General features: G+C 45.1%; 1 protein-coding gene across 4 annotated transcripts in view; it reads left to right on the top strand.

The window, feature by feature from the left end:
• LOC120066190 (protein NDRG4-B-like) overlaps positions 1-23,584 on the top strand; it is a 35,958-nt gene that overhangs the window by 5,545 nt on the left and 6,829 nt on the right. For 3 of the 4 annotated variants that reach the window (XM_039017378.1, XM_039017379.1, XM_039017380.1), the window contains exons 2-13: positions 5,338-5,428; positions 6,256-6,408; positions 7,398-7,436; positions 14,855-14,960; positions 17,613-17,733; positions 17,912-17,974; positions 18,093-18,153; positions 18,447-18,533; positions 18,700-18,756; positions 19,724-19,827; positions 20,820-20,876; positions 21,637-21,688. In XM_039017378.1, the coding sequence (XP_038873306.1) occupies positions 5,351-5,428; positions 6,256-6,408; positions 7,398-7,436; positions 14,855-14,960; positions 17,613-17,733; positions 17,912-17,974; positions 18,093-18,153; positions 18,447-18,533; positions 18,700-18,756; positions 19,724-19,827; positions 20,820-20,876; positions 21,637-21,688 (978 nt within the window). In that variant the 5' untranslated portion in view covers positions 5,338-5,350. The remainder of the gene's footprint in view (positions 1-5,337; positions 5,429-6,255; positions 6,409-7,397; positions 7,437-14,854; positions 14,961-17,612; positions 17,734-17,911; positions 17,975-18,092; positions 18,154-18,446; positions 18,534-18,699; positions 18,757-19,723; positions 19,828-20,819; positions 20,877-21,636; positions 21,689-23,584) is intronic. The other variant, XM_039017381.1, reaches the window with a different exon arrangement.

The raw sequence follows: 23,584 nt of genomic DNA on the forward strand, positions 1-23,584 counted from the left end.
TTGAGAGCCACATGCCATGTCCTTCTGGCCGACTGGCTCTGTCCCAAAGCCCTGGGTACCTATAGTGACAGGAGGCAGGGTTAGGCAGGCTGGAAACACAGCCCTGTGGGTTCCTCAGGGGACACGGCCCTATCAGGCCATCTCTGACGCCAGAGCTGAGAGGAGCATAGACACAAAGATAGGGATAGGCTGTGTCCCAAATGGCACCCTGTTCCCTATGAAGTGCACTACATAGGGAATAGTGCACTACATAGGGAACAGTGCACTACATAGGGAACAGTGCACTACATAGGGAATAGTGCACTACATAGGGAATAGTGCACTACATAGGGAACAGTGCACTACATAGGGAATAGTGCACTACATAGGGAACAGTGCACTACATGGCTGGCCTGCAAGGCAGTACTGTAAGTACAGGTATATAAGGCTAAATGCCAGGGGCACCAGCCATAGCAGCCGCAAGTTGATATCTGGCTATCAATTTTTAATCCATGTTTGATATCTTGCTCCCCCCAGCGCATGTTCATCTAAGGCCTTCAGACATACACCACTATATTAAAAATGGAATGTGTCACTTCAAATAGTGGAAAAAAAGCTGACTCTCTAACATTGTTTTGATTGCTCTGTGTGTGTATGTATGTGTGTGTGTGTGTGTGTGTGTGTGTGTGTGTGTGTGTGTGTGTGTGTGTGTGTGTGTGTGTGTGTGTGTGTGTGTGTGTGTGTCTCTCGTTCTCTCTGTCTCTCTCTATGTGTCTATGTGCCAGTGATGATGCCACTTCAAGATTGACCTGTTGAAGTGAATCTCTGGTCACGTTGTCAGTCTCTGTTAGCATCATTCTCTGGGCTTGTGTGGGAGGCGAGTCCTGTAGGGATATGTCCACTTAGCTCATAAACAACACTTGGAGTAGCACAGAGAAACCAAGCAGGAGCAGAGAGAATGACGGATACAGAGGATGGATTGGTAGTAACAGATGCGGGTCTGGTCTGAGTAGACTAGAAGATCCCCAAGAAGGGTTTTGAGTTGTTTTGTTTGAAAGCAGATCATTGAGAGAAGAGAGATGAAGTCTGTGACGACAGCAGGATTACTGTGAGAGAGGTGACACTGGTTGCATCTAAAATGGTACCCTGTTTTCTATATAGTACGTTACTTTTGACCAGTGTTCTTGTTTGCACTTAATCATCGTTAGTGTGTATAATTGATTTAATTTCTTGAGTTGTTAGTTTCCAGTCTGCTGAGGAGAGCAAAAGGCCATATTCTGTTTTGGAAGAGTTGGCCTTTAATCCTCTCTAATGTTATCGTCCATATGGCTAATTAATATGCCGTACTGGAGTTAATTATGTTACTGACAGAGAGGAGGCTTAAAAAAACATGAATCAAGTAACAGTGTCTTTCTGGATGTTGTTTTTCCAGGGGTCACTGGTGGGTCAGCTTTACTGAATTTATGGGTCAAACAAACTGTTCAAAAACTCGTCAGTAAGAGTTAAAATCCTGACACTACCCAAACACATACATTACACAACGAAACGCACACACACTGTGCACACACATGACAGAGAGCTGAACCTGGACCAGTTTCCGGGAATTGATTCTGAATCGTGCATCTGGTCAGATGCTTCCCCCTACATGCACATCCCATCGATTTCTTGTCCAGCGGAATGCTTTTCCTCAGGCCCACTCTCTATCACCGATATGAGTCACACATAAGGCCCCTGCAACTGTAATTGGGGACTATGAGAGAGAACTAGTCTCTCCACAGTACAAAGTCAACCCTTCCAGCTCACAACCCTATGAGCTACATGAGAGGAAAGGAGAGTGATATGTTGGATATGGAGGATGCAGGACGGCCAGCCAGACAGAGGTAGTTAGTGTGGGTAAAGAGAAGTGAGTGGGGAGCAGCTGGTGGTAATGAGAAGATGTTAAAAGGAACAGAGAAGGTAAGCCAGATCCTGTTAGAACCCAGGCGAGTCGACAGCACTGCTGGAGGTTGTCATGGCTACAAAATCTGTGTAGAACTGTAAAAGAACAGAACAGAGAAGAGGGAGAGAGAGATGAAAAGGAGGACCGATTTATTTGACCATCCTTGACCAAATAAAATTACGGTCTTCTCTTGACTCTCATGGAGAAAAACAAACCTGAACTTGGTAAGAGAAACCTCACATCTTCTTTTCACTAACAGAGAGCAGATGATGAAAAGACACTGGATGAAAGGAGACTTTGAAGTAGCACTTGACTACTTGACTCCATTGACCATGGATGCACAATGGGCACACATAAAAACACACACACACCACCAGCACCACCCAAAAGTGAAGTTGATGTTCCCGATCAATCTCATTTTAGGGTAAATGTTCAAGTCCCCCTCATTTCATTTAATTAGTATGAGGAATAATTCCTCAGAGAAAATATAAAACTTTTAGGGAATAGGGAATATTGAATAAAGCAGCTAGCAAACAAAAGTATTGAGTCATTTAAACCTGAATCAGTGGGTTTGAAACGGCTTCAACAGGGACGAGTATAGACTGTAATGGTAATTGATTTCACAGCAAGCCATTTTATATAAGGAGAGAGAGAGATTAAGCAGGCAGAGTAATGAGGCTGGTTGTCCTGGTTAGTTCCTAATTAAAGTTGGTCATGGGCCCATTATAATGTCATGCAAAGGTCACTTTCAGACAGAGAACAACAGTGTTGTCGCAAATAGGAGGAGAGGGTTTTGTTATCCAGTGTCGCAAATTACTTAGAGGGACTTTTGTTTTGGAGTGTCTGCATCTGGGTTTTGTCTAAGGGTCTGGAAACTTCCGCTGACAAGAGAGAGAGCGTGTGTTGACTAGCTGTTGCTGTTACTGCATCCCAGCCATTAAACAACCTGTCACAGTGTGAAGTTGGGGTTTCTAAATCATTATGAGGCCACTTTATCACCGTGCATGACTCAATTTGGTAGGAAGACTCAAACAGCAAACAATGTTTTGATGCTAACTAAGTCTGTCAGTAAAGTACTTGATCCAGCAGGGAATAGTTGTAAATCTCATAGGTTTCCATATTTCACTATACATGCTTATTGGGCTGACAGCCTCCCATTGCAGCTTCTTTACCATTACGTTTTGATCATTTTTACGTTTTTTTATTCAATAGGCCTTCTTTTATTTTGTTGCATTTGTTTTTCTTGACAATGAGTGAGTTAATGTGCCTGTGTGTGCATGCCTATCGAACGTCTACACCACCTTGAACTTTTGTCACATTTTATTGCTTTACAAAGTGGGATTGAAATATATTTAACACAAAATACTCCATAATGTCAAAGTAAAAAGATTGTTCTTTGTTTTCTTCTTTTTACAAATGAATACAAATGAAATAACTAAAATATAGTCTCTGCATAAGTATTCATCCCCTTTGTTAAGGCAAGCCAAACTTAGTTCAGAAGTAAAATGTGGCTTAACAAATCACATAAGAAGTTACATGGACTCACTCTGTGTGAAATAATAAGGGTTGACATGATTTGTTTATGACTATCCCTCAGTCAAGCATCGACTTTCAAGCACACAGGCATGGTGGTGGCTGAATCATGGTATGGGTATGCTGGACATCAGTAAAGATGGGAGGTTTTAGTATGAAAAGAAACGGGATGGAGCCAATCACAGGCAAAATACTTGAGGAAAACCTGCTTCAGTCTGCTGTACACCAGCCACTGGGAGAGGAATTCACCTTTCAGTAGAACAATAACCTAAAACACAAGGCCAATACTACACTGGAGTTGCTTACCAAGAAGACAGTGAATGTTCCCGTGTGGCCTAGTTACAATTTTGACTTAAATCTGCTTGAAAATCTATGACAAGACTTGAAAATGGCTGTCTAGCCATGATCCCCAACACCTTGACAGAGTTTGGAGAATTTTGAAGAGAATAATGGTCAAATATTGCACAATGCAGGTGTGCAAAGATATTATGAGACTTAACCAAGAAGACTCACAGCTGTGATTTCTGCCTAAGGTGTTTCTAACATGTATTAACTAAGGGGGGTGAATAGGGAAAACCTAGTCAGTTGCACAACTGAGTGCATTCAATGTATCTTCTGCATTAAAGAGGTGAGGGGGGCTGCCTTATTCGACGTCATTGGCGCCAGGGGAACAGTTGTTGGGGATTAACTGCCTTGCTCAAGGGCAGAACGGCAGATTTTTCCAACTTGGCGGCTTGTGGAGTCAAACCAGCGACCAACGCTCCCAACCACTAGGCTACCTGCCGCACAAAACTTATCTAATACTTATACTTGTAAGACTTATCTAATCATGGTATATTAGTGTTTTGTTTTTCATTAATCTTCCTGTTGACCAAAAAATGACAATGAAATCTATTTTAATCCCACTTTGTAATAATATAATATGATGAAATCCAAGGGGGGTGTAGACATTCTATAGGCACTGTAAATAGGCTGTGTGTGTGTTTGTGTGCGTGCGTGCACGCACGTACGTGTGAGCGTTTGATATCCTCAGTGATCCAATGTGTTAGTCGAGTGGCGCCAGCCTGGGTCAGCTCTGCTCTGTGGGCTTAGCAGTGCCCTTGTATAGACATATCAATCTAAATTGATAGAGCCCCTCTGTGTCCACTGATCTGGCTACACTGCAGGAGTTTCATTATATCCTAACGGGGAAGCTCTCTGTCTGTCCGTCCGTCCGTCCTCAGGCTACTACTGGGCTACTACTGTTTAATATGTTTTCCAATAGGCCAATACCACAACTTTCCACAAACTTTCCACGACCATTGAAATCTTTGGGCGTCTGCCTTAGCATTTTTTCTGGTCTCCTAAGTCCAAGCAATGTATAAATCAGTACACATTATATTATCACGTTTGAGCAAAATAACACAGCATTAGCCATGGCAAAATGCATAGAATCGCAGGAAATTTGCTTTAAAACGCCATCAATGTATCTCAGCTCCATGGACAAATTTGTAGAATTGCAGGAAAATGTCTATAGCGCCAAGATTGGGGCCTCTAAAATTCAGACACGCCGACAGTGCCCCCTTTTTGCCCCTTTTTGATCCAGAAAAAACTCTGGACATGTATTCTCTATTCAGATACTGTGCATCCCTGGACTTCTTTACATGCCCAACAAAAAGGGACTATGGGGGTTGGTGTAGCAATTATATAGGGAAGATGGACTTGCCCAGCCACAGCAACCAAACCTCCTGAAGACCTTGCCACCCAGCCAAAAGCTTGATATGCTGTAGATATTTACTGGGGGGAGAAAAACATGATAATGCGGTTTTGCTACTGCAGTGGTTTGAATTGGTGGATGAATTTCAGATTTTAAAGTAACAAAGTGTGCGTTGCTATGGTGATTGCAGGTTGCTCTCCAGGATGGCTGGGATGAAGGAGCAGCAATTTACTGAGGAGAAACCCCTACTACCGGAGCAGAGAGGACAAGATACTGAGATGGTGAGCATTTACTTTATATAACTGTGTGTGTGTGTATTCAAATATGTATTTGTTTTTGTGCAGAGTGTGTGATATAATAGTGTATTTTTGTGTGTCTTTCTTTGGAAACAGAATGTGTTTATATGTGTAGGAGGGATGAATCATACACTGCATTTCAATTTAGGAGTGTGAAAGAAGGGGTGGGGGGGACAAGACTTTATAATTGAGAGGCTGCAAGGTCTAACCAAATCCACTGATTGCAGCAGTATGCTTGTCTTAGCAGAAGCTGTAAGTAACTCTTGATTGCTGGGACTGTGTGTGAGGAGGTCAAGAGAGGTGGCATCGGTAGAGGAAAGAAAATCCCATTGATTGAAATGCCAAATGTCTAAGAGAATATGTCACTGTAATTTATACACTTCCCTGACTCTCTTGACAATGATTGATAGAGTGGAGAAACTGATTACTAAGACGATGCCAAGGCATTGGGGGATAAAACTTGGAGGCCAAATAATAAATTCAAAGTTATTGATGATTATTACCTGCTAGCTAGTAATTAGTCCCAAGGGAAATACATAATAAAGTAAAACGTTATCGGGAGTGGATGTGTGACCCAGATTACATTGTATCCTTTAGAAGTTGATGTTGTTGAGGATTTAACAGGAGAACATCATTACAACAGCTTATCCAGACAGCTGTTACCTTAGCCTATCCTCTGTTGTCCTCCTCTACGTGGGTCATGTCCTCCCAGGTCTGTTAGTCTTCCTCCCCTCCAGGCCTCTCCCTGCCTGGACTCCTGAGGTGGACTGACCAGCCACTGTAACACACCTGTGTTTGTGTTTATGATGCAGAGAGACCAAGGGCGGTGTGTGAACGCACTCCCCTGCGCAAGCCCTGCGCCACTCACCGCCCCCTCTTCCTCAAGCCGCCCCCCACAACGGTGGCATGTGATCGCGCGGCACTGGCTCCACCAGACCCGCAATCGGACCAGTGGGTGCATCCCGGTAATTACATACCCAGAACTCACCTGCAGGGGGACTATTCCCCATGCCCTGCAGGGGTACCAAATCTCCATTACCTTTGAGTGTGTTATCGGATGCACCTTTAAATCCTCACCTGCAACACATCCTGAGTCAGAGAAATATGGAGGGCCACAAACAACAGAGAATATCTATATTTTTTAAAGTTCCTTTACACACAGGCTGTAGTAGTAGCATTAGAGAGGTTAATAGAGAGGTTTTGAACATTCCTGGAGACCAACATGCAGCCAGCCAACACTTCCAGAACAATGTCGCAGCTCCCCCCCCCCCCCACCATGCTGTGCTACTGCAGTCAAACGTGGGCTCCAAAGGACAAGAGTGACACCTGCTGGTCCGACCGCACCACTGAAACCACTAACCTACTATGTCTCTCCACTAAAAACAACTGCATGAAATAACCATTCTCTCTAGGTGTGTCTGATCACTGTAACACTGTCTTGAATGGCATCACCCTCTATCAATGGACTGCTGATGACGATGCAACCATTTGTCATCTTTCCTCTTTCACCTCGTCCATGTGTTTATCTATAATCCTTTTGTCTTTCCTGAAACCACTGTATATGAATACACTATCCAGGATTGCACCTTTAGCATCACAAGGAGTTTGGGGACAATTTTTCTTAACCCACTAATAATGCTTGGTCTGATTCAACTTTAACCTCTATAGAGCATGTCCTTCATGTTGCACTGAAGTTTAGGGGAATGCTTGGGTTCTGGTTTGGCTCTTTTAGGGCAGGGAAAATGTATTCTGTCTCTCCTGAGCCTTCTCTTCCCTGTCCACTAACTGCTGTCTGTCTGTTTGGACCCACACAGCCTCTATCTCTGTTGCTCTCTGTGGATCCATCCCCTCAGCTTTAACGGCCTGCTCAGCCCTGTGGCATCTCAGAAGTGGAAGCAGAGGGACTATCATAATGGGTGTCAGTTGACATTGTGTTTTTGTTATCTGTCTGCAGGAGAACTGTGAGACCCTGATGCCAATTGGAGACTGGAAGGTACTTAAAGTCTATTCTCTTCTATTCTCAATATACTGTATCCCCGATAATCGTTATGACTGTCCACTCACCCGCGTAACCATGGTGTCGCACTGGGAGGAGAAGGAGGAGGGATTGTTTGGCCAAATGGTTGATGGAATCATTCACTATCACACAGCATCCCTCACACAGTGTGGTACAGATTTGTGTCTGAATGATAAAGTGTAAAGGACGTATGTGTTTGTGTGTGAGAGACACTGGAACACTCTTGTTCAATGATTATCACTCACATAATAGGGCATCAATCTCAATACTACAACTATCACTATAACCATAGTAGCCTACTATCCGTTATGGATTAGTAATACCACAGTTGTTTTAAAGTCCTCAGAAGTTGATTTCTGTACCCGTGATGTTGTCAGTTTGAACATGAATCCACGTGATGATGAGATCAGAATAATCCAGACACCGTGTTTCTCAGCTCTGTCTGACGCCTCCAGTGTCACCCCCCTCTTCTCTCACCCTCTCCAGTCTCACCTCTCTCTCTCTCACTCCCCTCTCCCACCACCTCCTGACAGTCCTTTATAATGGAAAGGCTAACAAACACAGGTGCTGATTAAGTTGAGTTAAACGGGAGAGGACTGTCTACCCTTACGATTGGTGCTATGAAAATAACAACTGTGATTTGCTTTGCACAAATCAAATGAACGGGCCTCTTGAAGTTTGAGTGTTGAGAGCGTGTATGTGTGCGCCTGTATGCGTGTCCATGCATGTGTGTGTGTTGAATTTTAATTAGCAAAAGCAATCTCACTGCATACTAAGCATTTGTTTATGCATCACCTTCCATGACTTTTGAGGAGCGATAAGAACGGTGGGAGAGGAAAGGGGACAGGTAGGACAGGGACAATAGGAGGAAGGGAGGGAATTGTTTTGCTATATTCTCAATGACTGAAAACAGACCTTCCTCAGACAACATAATGCTCTCAGCAAAAAACGCATTGTCTTTCTACCCAAACACAGAACAGACCATATACACACATTACACACACTAATAAACCAGCATGTTCATCAGAACAGACCATATACACACATTACACACACTAATAAACCAGCATGTTCATCAGAACAGACCATATACACACATTACACACACTAATAAACCAGCATGTTCATCAGAACAGACCATATACACACATTACACACACTAATAAACCAGCATGTTCATCAGAACAGACCATATACACACATTACACACACTAATAAACCAGCATGTTCATCAGAACAGACCATATACACACATTACACACACTAATAAACCAGCATGTTCATCAGAACAGACCATATACACACATTACACACACTAATAAACCAGCATGTTCATCAGAACAGCAGAGTAAAAGTATTTGTATGTTTTGTTGATTTTTATAATGCTTTTGATTCCATATGGCATGATGGACTATATAACAAAATGTATGTATTTTTACTTAAGTACTTTACACCACTGACTGTAATAGTGAAGGTGTAAACTTGGCAGTAGAAAACCTAAACAGTATATTTGACCTCTCAGCTTCTCTATCAAGTATTTGTTTTCAAGCAGACAACCTAAGAAAATTAACAACAATGACAAATGGTTTGATGAAGAATGCAAAAACCTAAGAAAGAAATTGAGAAACGTATTCAACCAAAAACATAGAGACCCAGAAAACCTGAGCCTACGCCTTCACTATGGTGAATCACTAAAACAATACAGAAATACACTCCGGAAAAAGAAGGAACAGCAGATCAGAAATCAGCTCAATGTGTCATGTTCACTTGTTCCTGTGATTGTCTCCACCCCCTCCAGGTGTTGCTTATTTTCCACAGTGTATTTATCCCTGTGTTTCCTGTCTCTGTGCCAGTTCGTCTTGATGTTTAGTAAAGTCAACCAGCGTGTTTTTCCTGTACTCCTTTTGCTATTCTCCTTTTTCTAGTCCTCCTGGTTTTGACCCTTGCCTGTTTCTGGACTTTGTACCCGCCTGCCTGACAGTTCTGCCTGCCTTGACCACGAGCCTGTCTGCCACTCTGTACCTTCTGAACTCTGATCTGGTTTTGACCTTTTGCCTGTCCACGACCATTCTCTTGCCTACCCCTTTGGATTATTAAACATTGCAAGACTCCAACCATCTGCCTCCTGTGTCTGCATCTGGGGCTCGCCTTGTGCCTTGATACAATGTAATTGAAGAATCAAATTTTCCCGTTTCTGCGAAAATTTTGAAACACTAAACAAACAACAACACGAAGAGTTATCTATCCAAAACTGAGATGTATGGATAAACCACTTCTCCAATCTTGTTTGCTCTATAACAAAGAACAGCAAAAACACATACAGTACCAGTCAATTGTTTGGATACACTTACTCATTCAAGGGTTTTTCTTTACTTTTACTATTTACTACATTGTAACTCTGGGTCTTCCTTTCCTATGGCGGTCCTCATGAGAGCCAGTTTCATAATAGCGCTTGGTTGGTTTTTGCGACTGCACTTGAAGAATCTTTCAAAGTTCTTGACATTTTCCAGATTGACTGACCTTCATGTCTTAAAGTAATGATGGACTGTTGTTTCTCTTTGCTTATTTGAGCTGTTCTTGCCATAATATGGACTTGGTCTTTTACCAAATAGGGCTATCTTCTGTATACCAACCCTACCTTGTGACAACACAACTGATTGGCTCAAACGCATTAAAATTAACTTTTAACAAGGCACACCTGTTAATTGAAATGCATTCCAGGTGACTACCTCATGAAGCTGGTTGAGAGAATGCCAAGAGTGTGCAAACCTGTCATCAAGGCAAAGGGTGACTATTTGAAGAATCTCAAATATAAAATATATTTTGATTTGTTTAATGCTTTTTGGGTTACTACATGATTCCATATGTGTTATTTCATAGTTTTGATGTCTTCACTATTATTCTACAATGTAGAAAATAGTAAAAATAAAGAATAACCCTTGAATGAGTAGGTGTGTCCAAACCTTTGACTGGTACTGTAAGTATTCAGACCCTTTGCTATGAGACTTGAGCTCAGAATTGAGCTCAGATGCATCCTGTTTCCATTGATCATCCTTGAGATGTTTCTACAGCTTGATTGGAGTCCACCTGTGATAATTTCAATTGATTGGACATGATTTGGAAAGGCACACATCTGTCTATATAAGGTCCCACAGTTGACAGTGCATGTCAGAGCAAAAACCAAGCTATGAAGTCGAAGGAATTGTCCGTAGAGCTCTGAGACACGATTGTGTCAAGGTCTGGGTAAGGGTACCAAAAAATGTCTGCAGCATTGAAGGTCCCCAAGAACACAGTGGCCTCCATCATTCTTAAATAGAAGAAGTTTGTAACCACCAATACTCTTCTTAGAGCTGGACGCCCGGCCAAACTGGGCAAGCGGGGGAGAAGGGCCTTGGTCAGGGAGGTGACCAAGAACCCGATGGTCACTCTGACAGAGCTCCAGAGTTCCTCTGTGGAGATGGGAGAACCTTCCAGAAACACAACCATCTCTGCAGCACTTCACCAATCAGGCCTCTATGGTAGATTGGTTAGACAGAAGCCACTTCTCAGTAAAAGGCACATGACAGCCCTCTTGGAGTTTGCCAAAAGGCACCTAAACGATTCTCAGACGATGAGAAACAAGATTCTCTGGTCTGATGAAACCAAGATTGAACTCTTTGGCCAGGCACTGCTTATCACCTGGCCAATACCATCCCTACGGTGAAGCATGGTGGTGGCAGCATCATGCTGTGGGGATGTTTTTCAGCGGCACGGACTGGGAGTTTAGTCAGGATCGAGGGAAAATCCTTGATGAAAATCTGCTCCAGAGTGCTCAGGACCTCAGACTGGGGCGAAGGTTCACCTTCCAACAGAACAACGACCCTAAGCACACAGCCAAGACAACGCAGGAGTGGCTTCGGGACAAGTTTCTGAATGTCTTTGAGTGGCCCAGCCAGAGCCCGGACTTGAACCCGATCGAACATTTCTGGAGAGACCTGAAAATAGCTGTGCAGCGACGATCCCCATCCAACATGACAGAGCTTGAGAGGATCTGCAGAGAAGAATGGGAGAAACTCCCCAAATACAGGGGTGCCAAGCTTGTAGGGTTATACCCAAGAAGACTCCATGCTGTAATTTCTGCCAAAGGTGCTTCAACAAAGTACTGAGTAAAGGGTCTGAATACCTATGTAAATGTGATATTTTATTTATTTATACATTTTCCCAAAAAATTTAAACCTGTTTTTGCTTTGTCATTATGAGGTATTGTGTGTAGATTGATGAGGGGAAAAAACGATTTAATCCATTCTTGGATAAGGCTGTAACGTAACAACATTTGTAAAAAGTGAAGGTGTGAATTTTTTCCAAATGCACTATATATATCAACAAATTGGCGAGGGCATTAGAACAGTCTGCACCACCTGGTCTCACCCTACTGGAATCTGAAGTCAAATGTCTACTGTTTGCTGATGATCTGGTGCTTCTGTCACCAACCAAGGAGGGCCTACAGCAGCACCTAGATCTTCTGCACAGATTCTGTTAGACCTGAGCCCTGACAGTAAATCTCAGTAAGACAAAAATAATGGTGTTCCTAAAAAGGTCCAGTTACCAGGACCACAAATACAAATTCCACCTAGCCACCGTTGCCCTAGAGCACACAAAAAGTATACATACCTCGGCCTAAACATCAGCACCACAGATAACTTCCACAAAGCTGTGAACGATCTGAGAAACAAGGCAAGAAGGGCCTTCTACGCCATCAAAAGGAACATAAAATTCAACATACCAATTAGGATCTGGATAAAGATACTTGAATCAGTTATAGAACCCATTGCTCTTTATGGTTGTGAGGTTTGGGGTCCGCTCACCAACCAAGAATTCACAAAATGGGACAAACACCAAATTGAGACTCTGCATGCAGAATTCTGCAAAACTATTCTCTGTGTACAACGTAAAACACCAAATAATGCATGCAGAGCAGAATTAGGTCGATACCTGCTAATTATCAAAATCCAGAAAATAGCGATTAATAATAATAGTAATAGTAATAGCAATTGGTGTAATACCACAGTGTGACATCAGAGCAGCAGGATTTGTGACCTGTTGCCACAAGAAAAGAGCAACCAGTGAAGAACAAATACCACTGTAAATACAACCCATAATTATTTATTTTCTCTTTTGTACTTTAACTATTTGCACATCGTTACAACACTGTATATTTACATAATATGGCATGGCTTTTGTGAGTGTAATGTTTACTGTACATTTTATATTGTTTATTCCACTTTTATCTATTTCACTTGCTTTGGCAATGTAAAAATATGTTTCCCATGCCAATAGAGCCCTTTGAATTGAAGGGAGAGAGGGAGAGAGAATCACCCCTGATATAGAGCAGTGGTGGTGATGATGAGAGAGCAAAACAAGAGCACAGCAGAGAAGATCCTGTGACTGATTGTGCAGCCAACCAATCAGATGCAGAGAGCCAGCCAAAGGGCTTGAGCTCAGCACGCCCTCACGGTGGGTTTATAAGGTGTCTGGGGAAGAGAGAGGGCAGCAGCACTGCAGAGCTCAGCCCTAGAACAGGACGAGGCTAGACGAGACAGAGACCACCAGCAGCAGCAGTCCCACTATCAGAGAGGACGGGCTCTGAATGTCTCGTCTCCCCTCGCAGCTCCTACTCCTCCTGCCGCTCTTCCTCCTCTTCCTCCTCCTCCACCGAGCACGCTTACTCAGGCACCATGCCTGAATGCTGGGATGGGGTGAGTGGCAGTGTAAAGTGTGTCTGCAGGTGACTGAGTGACTGATAGCGTGAGGATATTTTGATAAAGTAAATTCACTACTGTGTCTTAATAAACTTCTTTGTTCATGGATGTGCATGACGAGCACATTGTGCACACGTTTATTTCTCGTGCACATACACAACCATGTCTTACCTTCTTCGTGCATGTTCTTATACCATGTTTATATCTTAGCAAAACGACTAGCTGTCTATCATGTACCCATCTGTTTTAATGCTCTGAGATCATGAGTGAAATCTGCATGTTGAAATATTAGTAGTCTAGATTTGGTTTTATTATATAACTGAACATATGAGTTAATGTTGCATAGTGGCATGGTTGTTGTACTGTTGTTGTGTTGTTCTAATGATCAGTCGTGTAATGTCTGAGTCTCCGTGGAGACACACTGACACACTAATGCTGTGACACACTAATGCATTCTGCAACACATGCAAGCCTACACAGAGATGCCCGTAAGTCTGGGGGAGATGCAAATTATTCCGCACTTGGATGTCTGTGTGACCTTGGGAGTGAGGGAAGAAGGGAATTCGAGAGGAAGATGAGTGAGAGACAAAGAAATCACAGAAGAGACTAAGAGAGGGAGGGAGTATTTGCAGTGATACAGGTGCTGTTTTTACCTGCAGTATATTGTTCTGCCATCCAGAAAATACCAAAATAGTTTTACCCATTCCATCAACCCCTATCATACTACACGTTTAGACAACCCAACTGACCTTTACCTTTACATTGTATCTGTCAATCGTTCACACAAGCATTTCATGTCACACAAAGACAAAAAATACAACAGATTTTACAGGTGAGTGTACTGCAGTAGCTGCCAATGTATTGCTTCACAGAGGGCATGCAGCATACTGTCAAACATACATGTATTGGGTGCCAGACCGATGCGTGGTTAGGGAGCACTTAGCGTCACAGACTATGGCTACAGTACATCCTCAATGGCATCCTATTCCCTAGTTAGTGCACTACTTCTGACCAGGGCTCATACGGTGCCATTTGGGATGCAGCCTATCAGTGGCATTTCTCTGTCTGGCTGTGATAGGACAAAATCCTGGAGCCCTGAACCAACGTTTATGGGAATAATATCTGCTGCATCCATTTTGAGTGTGTCTACCTGTCTGGCTGTGTTGATGAGGATGTGGGTCATGTGAGATTGAAATACCAATGAGACCCTGTAACTATGTCAACACCACACAATAACTATCTTGTAATTAATATGCTATTGCATAGAATGTTTGCAGGTTTTTGTTTTTTCCTTTAATTTAAGACCTAGAAAACCAGATGTGGGGGTGAGGTTACTTACTAATTAGTGACCTTAATTAATCAAGTACAAGGGAGGAGGGAAAACCCGCAGCCACTCGGTCCTCCGTGGAATGAGTTTGATACCTGTGCCTCTCAGAATTCTCCTTTGAATCAATAAAGCTTTTATGTTGATCAGAGGTGGAAGGTTGCGGTTGGTGTCTATTACATCTCAGTGATAGTGGGTCAACTGTTTGTGCTCATCAGTGAACTCCATTGAAACCCACCAAGATGGCATTGACTGTATGTGCAGAGGTACAGAATGCGTCCCTGTGGAAGTATATGTATATGCATTTAAATATGTGTATTTGTCTGTTTCAGGAACATGACATTGAGACTCCGTATGGGATGCTTCATGTGGTTATTCGTGGGGCCCCCAAAGGAAACAAGCCTGCCATCCTCACCTACCATGATGTGGGGCTTAACCGTGAGTACAAGCACTGTCCTTCTATGCTTGTGTGTGTGTGTGTGTGCGTGCGTGCACACGTGTTTTCTGTGTGTGCTCCATGTGTGAGTTCATGTCTTTGTTGCACCACCATCTGTCATGTAACAATGACCTGCAGCTGGTTCCAGGGTTCATCTTGCCACACTTCCTCAGGGTGTTGTTCATGGTGGGATCTGGCAGCTGTATCCGTCGAGCTGTCAGCCCCGGGAGGTGTTGTGCCTATCTGAGGTGATAACTGGGAGCCAAATCAGAGTACCAGTAGCATTCCCTGACAGCCGTCCAGCCAGCCCACTGCAGAGGGCAGACAGACAGTGTGACTCTCTCACCTTTACCCAGCATGTCCGTTACTACCTCCCCACTGAGCCTGCTCGTTAGCTCCTCTAATTGGTGGACGGGGACTGCTTTTCAATGTTGCTGCAGTTTGCAGGGAGTATTGTTACACTTGTAGCAGGAAATGACTCCAGGATACAAAACACAATATTTAATCATCTACATTACAACTACATTGCCAGTAGCTGTCTGAAATTGGATCCAGCCCATTGAAGTTCCAGATACAAGCTGCATTCCACGAGATAGCACTGTCTGTCAGTGCTCAGTCAATAAAGGACTGGGTAATGAAAGAATGATGGCTGGAGAGAGAAAAAGAGGGAGAGTGAGAAATGTAGGTCAGAAAAACATCCCTATCATACAAGCGGGGTGGTGTTGGGGGAAGGGTCAGCACTTCTGCGCTGTAGATCAGCTGCTCCTCTGCATGCCTGCCTCCCTCTGCATGCCTGCCTCCCTCTGCATGACTGCCTCCCTCTGCATGCCTGCCTCCCTCTGCGCGCCTGCCTCCCTGCCTCCCTCTGCATGCCTGCCTCCCACTGCATGCCTGCCTCCCTCTGCATGCCTGCCTCCCTCTGCATGCCTGCCTCCCTCTGCATGCCTGCCTCCCACTGCATGTCTGCCTCCCACTGCATGCCTGCCTCCCACTGCATGCCTGCCTCCCTCTGCATGTCTGCCTCCCACTGCATGCCTGCCTCCCTCTGCATGCCTGCCTCCCTCTGCATGCCTGCCTCCCTCTGCGCACCTGCCTCCCTCTGCATGCCTGCCTCCCACTGCATGTCTGCCTCCCACTGCATGCCTGCCTCCCACTGCATGCCTGCCTCCCTGCCTCCCTCTGCATGCCTGCCTCCCACTGCATGGCTGCCTCCCTCTGCATGCCTGCCTCCCTCTGCGCGCCTGCCTCCCTCTGCGCGCCTGCCTCCCTCTGCATGCCTGCCTCCCACTGCATGTCTGCCTCCCTCTGCATGTCTGCCTCCCTCTGCATGTCTGCCTGCCACTGCATGTCTGCCTCCCACTGCATGCCTGCCTCCCTCTGCGCGCCTGCCTCCCACTGCATGACTGCCTCCCTCTGCATGCCTGCCTCCCTCTGCATGCCTGCCTCCCACTGCATGCCTGCCTCCCACTGCATGCCTGCCTCCCGCTGCATGCCTGCCTCCCACTGCATGCCTGCCTCCCACTGCATGTCTGCCTCCCTCTGCATGCCTGCCTCCCACTGCATGCCTGCCTCCCACTGCATGTCTGCCTCCCTCTGCATGCCTGCCTCCCACTGCATGCCTGCCTCCCACTGCATGCCTGCCTCCCACTGCATGCCTGCCTCCCTCTGCGCGCCTGCCTCCCTCTGCATGCATGCCTCCCTCTGCATGCCTGCCTCCCACTGCATGTCTGCCTCCCTCTGCATGTCTGCCTCCCTCTGCATGCATGCCACCCTCTGCAGCCACAGCTGGGGGTATTAGTATGCACTGCCAGTAACCACAGCCTGACTCAGTCAACACAGATACAGGATGGAGAGAGAAAGCGAGCGAGAGATGGAGGGAGAGGAATGAGACTAAATAGAGGAGACACTGGCCTATATGTGGTTGTGCTGCTTCTGTGTTGTGACCTTGTGCTGGGCAGGAGATGTGAGGCGAAGGAAGGGTCACGTTGCCACAGGGAGACAATGAATAATAATGGTCTTCTGTTGCTCTATGGCTGACTGATGTGGGCGAATCAGAATCACCTCTCTGCCCCTGTGTGATGCCAGGTACTGTAAATCACAGCGCAGAACACATCAGTTTCATTGTTGTTTAAAAGGACACCTGGAGCATTTCAGCTTTTTCATTCCCGTCCGGTTCTAGGTTAATTAACCTGGTTAATGATGTTTGTGGGTGTTTGATGAGATGGAACAAACACCTCAGTGTTTTCTATCACCTTATCAACTCCATGTTGTTGTCTGAGTCACCACAAACTGAAGAGAAGTATGACAACAGCGGCGGTAGGAGGGGGGAAACAGAGTTGTTTATCAGAGTTGTTGATATTGTTGTAGGTTTTAAGAGGTGAGGTATATAGGGTGTCATTGCTGGTCTGTAAAACAGAGAGAGGTGGCACTTCAGTTAACCTATAACCTCAGTTAAAATGCAGTATATCAAACTAGATTGTTTTTTCTTTACTCTGACTTAATGTTTAATGTACGATCACTCAAGCACCCAGATGATAATGGAATGACTCCCAGTAAAACCTCAGGTCATTTCCCATTCTCATTTCCCCTGCTGACAAGGTGCTCTCTGCTTAATGCATGTTTAACGTTTTCTTCTCTCTGTCTCTCCTGCACAGACAAGTTGTGCTTCAACAGCTTCTTCCACAACGAGGACATGCAGGAGATCACCAAGCACTTTGTGGTGTGTCATGTGGATGCTCCTGGACAGCAGATTGGAGCCTCTCAGATGCCACAGGGGTATATAATACCTAAACACACGTACATGTGTATACACACTTATACCTATCCATGCACCTCTGGTGTTGTCTTGTATGGACTGGAGTGTGCAGACAGACAGATAGACAGGGATTCCTACAGTGCTGTCTCTTTGCCACGTGACTGTTTAACTAAAGATCTCCACCTCACCTCTCAACAGGTACCAGTACCCCACCATGGACCAGCTGGCAGGCATGCTGCCCAGTGTAGTGCAGCACTTTGGGTGAGTGGGCCTCCCCCTCCTCTCTCTCCTAGTAAACAGTACATATATTATCCATATTGTTCAACTTTGAATGCATTAATGAACCTGTAAATTAATTCAAACCATTCTCATTTGACAGATTCAAGAGCATTGTGGGCATTGGAGTTGGGGCTGGCGCCTACATCCTGGCCAAATTTGCTGTAAGTTATACCCGGTTATTGTTCTTTTTCACACATTTCATATTTTGGGGCCTAATAATGATCCCAGGTATATCTACCACAGGAGGCTGGTGGCACCTTAATTGGGGAGGACGAGCTCAGGGTAATGGCTCAAGTGGAATTAGTGGAATGGTATCAAGACATGGTTTCTATGTGTTTGATGCCATTCCATTCGCTCCGTTCCGGACATTATTATGATCCATCCTTCCCTCAGCAGCCTCCTGTGGTATCTATGTAACATAAGACAGCCTTGCTCTGCTCTGCTCTGTCCTCAGCTGATCTTCCCTGATCTGGTGGAGGGCCTGGTGCTGCTCAACATCGACCCCAACGGGAAGGGCTGGATCGACTGGGCCACCGGCAAGGTAGCAGACACTGCACCTCTGTGGCAAACACATAAACAGAGTTACCTTTTAAAGCATATTCCAACTATCAAAATGGCTGCTGTACTTGCAATTGGTGCAAGGTAATAATATCTATCTCTCTTTCCTCATCTCTCTCTTTCTCTCTCTCCTCCCCCTTCCTCTCCAGCTCTCTGGGCTCACCAGTGCTCTTCCAGACACAGTCCTGCCCCACCTCTTTAGCCAGGTGAGTTCTCACTCCAGATATGTGTGGTAATCAAACCATTATCCACATACCTACAATAGTTTGTGGCAATACATAGGACTACACACAACACACCAAAATAACAACAACACTAGACTGGAGGCGTTGGACTACACACCAAAATAACAACAACACTAGATTGGAGGCTTTGGACTACACACCAAAATAACAACAACACTAGATTGGAGGCTTTGGACTACACACCAAAATAACAACAACACTAGATTGGAGGCTTTGGACTACACACCAAAATAACAACAACACTAGATTGGAGGCTTTGGACTACACACCATAATAACAACAACACTAGATTGGAGGCTTTGGACTACACACCATAATAACAACAACACTAGACTGGAGGTGTTGGACTACACACCATAATAACAACAACACTAAACTGGAGGCTTTGGACTACACACCATAATAACAACAACACTAGACTGGAGGTGTTGGACTACACACCATAATAACAACAACACTAAACTGGAGGCTTCGGACTACACACCATAATAACAACAACACTAGATTGGAGGCTTTGGACTACACACCATAATAACAACAACACCAGACTGGAGGCTTTGGACTACACACCATAATAACAACAACACTAAACTGGAGGCGTTGGACTACACACCATAATAACAACAACACTAAACTGGAGGCTTCGGACTACACACCATAATAACAACAACACTAGACTGGAGGCTTCGGACTACACACCATAATAACAACAACACTAGACTGGAGGCTTAGGACTACACACCAAAATAACAACAACACTAGACTGGAGGCTTCGGACTACACACCATAATAACAACAACACTAGACTGGAGGCTTTGTACTACACACCATAATAACAACAACACTAGACTGCAAGCTGTGTTATGTTAATAACCTTCAGAGACACCAGTCTCTCAGTCTACCTGTGTTATTGTGGATGGTTGTACAGGAGGAGCTGATGAACAACACAGAGCTGGTCCAGAGTTACCGTCAACAGATCAACAACACCATCAACCAGGTCAACCTGCAGCTCTTCTGGAACATGTACAACAGGTAACACACACACCTAGTGTGTACAGACACACACACACACACCTAGTGTGTACAGACACACACACACACACACCTAGTGTGTACAGACACACACACACACACACCTAGTGTGTACAGACACACACACACACACACACCTAGTGTGTACAGACACACACACACACACACACACACACACACCTAGTGTGTACAGACACACACACACACCTATCAATCAATCAATCAAATGTATTTATAAAGCCCTTCTTACATCAGTTGATGTCACAAAGTGCTGTACAGAAACCCAGCCTAAAACCCCAAACAGCAAGCAATGCAGGTGTAGAAGCATGGTGGCTAGGAAAAACTCCCTAGAAAGGCCATGAGGCTATAAGGCTATGAGGGGTGGCCAGTCTTCTGCTGGCTGTGCCGGGTGTGTAGTGTAGTGTGTACAGACACACACACACACACACACACACACACACACACACCTAGTGTGTACACACAAACTGTAAAGTGTGTGTGTGTGTGTGTGTGTGTGTGTGTGTGTGTGTGTGTGTGTGTGTGTGTGTGTGTGTGTGTGTGTGTGTGTGTGTGTGTGTGCGTGTCTCTGTGTGTGTGTGTGTGTGTGTGTGTCTCTGTGTGTGTGTGCGTGCACGCGTGCGTGTGTCTCTGTGCGTGTGTGTGTCTCTGTGTGTGTGTGTGTGTGTGTGTCTCTGTGTGTGTGTGCGTGCACGCGTGTGTGTGTCTCTGTGCGTGTGTGTGTCTCTGTGTGTGTGTGTGTGTGTGTGTGTGTGTGTGTGTGTGTGTGTGTGTGTGTGTGTGTGTGTGTGTGTGTGTGTGTGTGTGTGTGTGTGTGTCTCTGTCTGTGTGTGTGTCTCTGTCTGTGTGTGTGTCTCTGTCTGTGTGTGTGTCTCTGTGTGTGTCTCTGTGTGTGTGTGTGTGGGGCAGTGAGAGCACTATATTATTTGAGAGAATGTAAGCAGTGTGTCTCACAGTTCTCCTCTCCCTCTCAGCCGTAGGGATCTGGAGATGAACCGCTCTGGGACCATCATCAATGCCAAGACCCTGAAGTGAGTCTCTCTCTACACTACTAGACTATTTTCCTTTGGTCCTTCATGGCATTGTCTAATTAAGCAATAAGGCATGAGGGGGTTTGGTATATGGCCAATATACCATGGCTCAGGGCTGTTCTTAGGCACAACGCAAGACGGAGTGCCTGGATACAGCCCTTAACCATGCTATATCAAATATTAGGACGAGCAATGTCGGAGTGGCATTGACTAAAATACAGTACAATAGAATACAGTGTATACATATGAGATGAGTAAAGCAGTATGTAAAAATGTTTAAAGTGACGAGTGTTCCATTATTAAAGTGGCCAGTGATTCCATGTCTATGTATATAGGGCAGCAGCCTCTAAGGTGCAGGGTTGAGTAACTGGGTGGAAGCTGGCTAGGGATGGCTATTTAACAGTCTGATGGTCTTGAGAGAGCAGCTGTTTTTCAGTCTCTCGGTCCTAGCCAGGCCGTGGCTCGGGTGGTTGATGTCCTTGATGATATTTTGGCCTTCCTGTGACATCGGGTGGAGTAGGTGTCCTGCCCATATACCACAAACCCCCGAGGTGCCTTATTGCTATTATAAACTGGTTACCAACGTAATTAGAAGGAAATAATTTTGTGTCATACCCGTAATATATCAGCATTCAGGACTCGGTCCACCTGGTTTATAGTAGTGTTTAGGCACCTTTAACATTCATAACAGGTTACTGAAATTAGCCATATTTGTGTATGTGTGTTTGTGTTGTTGCTGATCTGTGCTCTGTGTTTCTAGGTGCCCTGTCATGCTTGTTGTTGGTGACAACGCTCCAGCTGAGGAGGGAGTGGTGAGTCCTTTTCCTTCTGTTATTCCACTCCTTTTCTCTCATCTACACCCTCTCTCCAATTTCAATCTCTTCCTCTCTCCCTGCCTCACCTCCCTGCCTCACCTCCCCTCCTCCCTGCCTCAACTCCCTACTTCCCCGCCTCACCTCCCCTCCTCCCTGCTTCACCTCCCCTCCTCCCTGCTTCACCTCCCTTCCTCCCTGCCTCACCTCTCTTCCCCCCTGCCTCACCTCCCTGCCTCACCTCCCTTCCTCCTTGCCTCACCTCCCTTCCTCCTTGCCTCACCTCCCTTCCTCCCTGCCTCACTCCCTTCCTCCCTGCCTCACCTCCCTACTTCCCTGCCTCACCTCCCTTCCTCCCTGCCTCATCTCCATTCCTCCCTGCCTCACTCCCTTCCTTCCTCCCTGCCTCACCTCCATTCCTCCCGGCCTCACTCCCTTCCTCCCTGCCTCACCTCCCTACTTCCCTCCATCCTTCTGTTGTGACTCTGTACAGTACTTGGCATGCTGAAAGGTATGTTTGCCCTCATTGAGAGAAACAGAACAGGTTAGTCAGCAGAAGCTCAGTTCTCTGTCTCTCTCTAGGCACCCCTTTCCGGGGACGGCTGAGTCAACTGTGTGTGTCTCACTGCCTCTCCAAGGCCCATATGTATCTCTCTCTCTCTCTCTCTTTCTGCTCCAGTCTCTGGGTTTCCACATGCTATTATGGGACAGATTTTTCTATCTGTGTCTTTCTGTACTGTTAATCTGCTAGACTTTCAGGAGGTCAAGGCTTAATCACATCCCTCCTCTGTAAATGTAGGGATGATAAGAGGAGGGGATGGACAGGGGAGGGGCTAAAATGTTATAAAAAGGTTATACAACCTTTTTAGAGAGAGAGAGAGAGAGAGAGAGAGAGAGAGAGAGAGAGAGAGAGAGAGATGAAAACATAGATGAAAAATAGAGATATGACAGATGGAGTTCACTTTAATATTTATTGCTATGTAATGTCTGCCAGCACACATCTGTACACACCCCGTGTGCTGGAATGACTCATCACTGCAGCAGACTTCAGTAGCTGAGTCCAACCTCTCCCCCACCTCCCTCCAAGCCTATCTTCTGTCTTTCAATCACAACATCTATGTCTCTATAATGCTATTGATTTCAATTTTTTATATGTATATATAAAGAGACGACTCCGGGGTGCTGGCCTTCTAGGCAGAGTTGCAAAGAAAAAGCCATATCTCAGACTGGCCAATAAAAAGAAAATATTAAGATGGGCAAAAGAACACAGACACTGGACAGAGGAACTCTGCCTAGAATGCCAGCATCCCGGAGTCGCCTCTTCACTGTTGACGTTGAGACTGGTGTTTTGCGGGTACTATTTAATGAAGCTGCCAGTTGAGGATTTGTGAGGCGTCTGTTTCTCAAACTAGACACTCTAATGTACTTGTCCTCTTGCTCAGTTGTGCACCGGGGCCTCCCATTCCTTGTTCTATTCTGGTTAGAGCCAGTTTGCTCTGTTCTGTGAAGGGAGTAGCACACAGCGTTGTACGAGATCTTCAGTTTCTTGGCAATTGCTCGCATGGAATAGCCTTCATTTCTCAGAACAAGAATAGACTGACGAGTTTCAGAAGAAAGTTCTTTGTTTCTGGCCATTTTTGAGCCTGTAATTGAACCCACAAATGCTCATACTTCAGATACTCAATTAGTCTAAAGGCCAGATTTATTGCTTCTTTAACCAGAACAACAGTTTTCAGCTGTGCTAACATAATTGAAAAAAAGGTTTTCTAATGATCAATTAGCCTTTTAAAATTATAAACTTGGATTAGCTAACACAACGTGCCATTGGAACACAGGAGTGATGGTTGCTGATAATGGGCCTCTGTACGCCTATGTAGATATTCCATAAAAAATCTG

Source organism: Salvelinus namaycush, chromosome 21, assembly GCF_016432855.1.
Source record: "Salvelinus namaycush isolate Seneca chromosome 21, SaNama_1.0, whole genome shotgun sequence".
Taxonomy (NCBI): domain Eukaryota; kingdom Metazoa; phylum Chordata; class Actinopteri; order Salmoniformes; family Salmonidae; genus Salvelinus; species Salvelinus namaycush.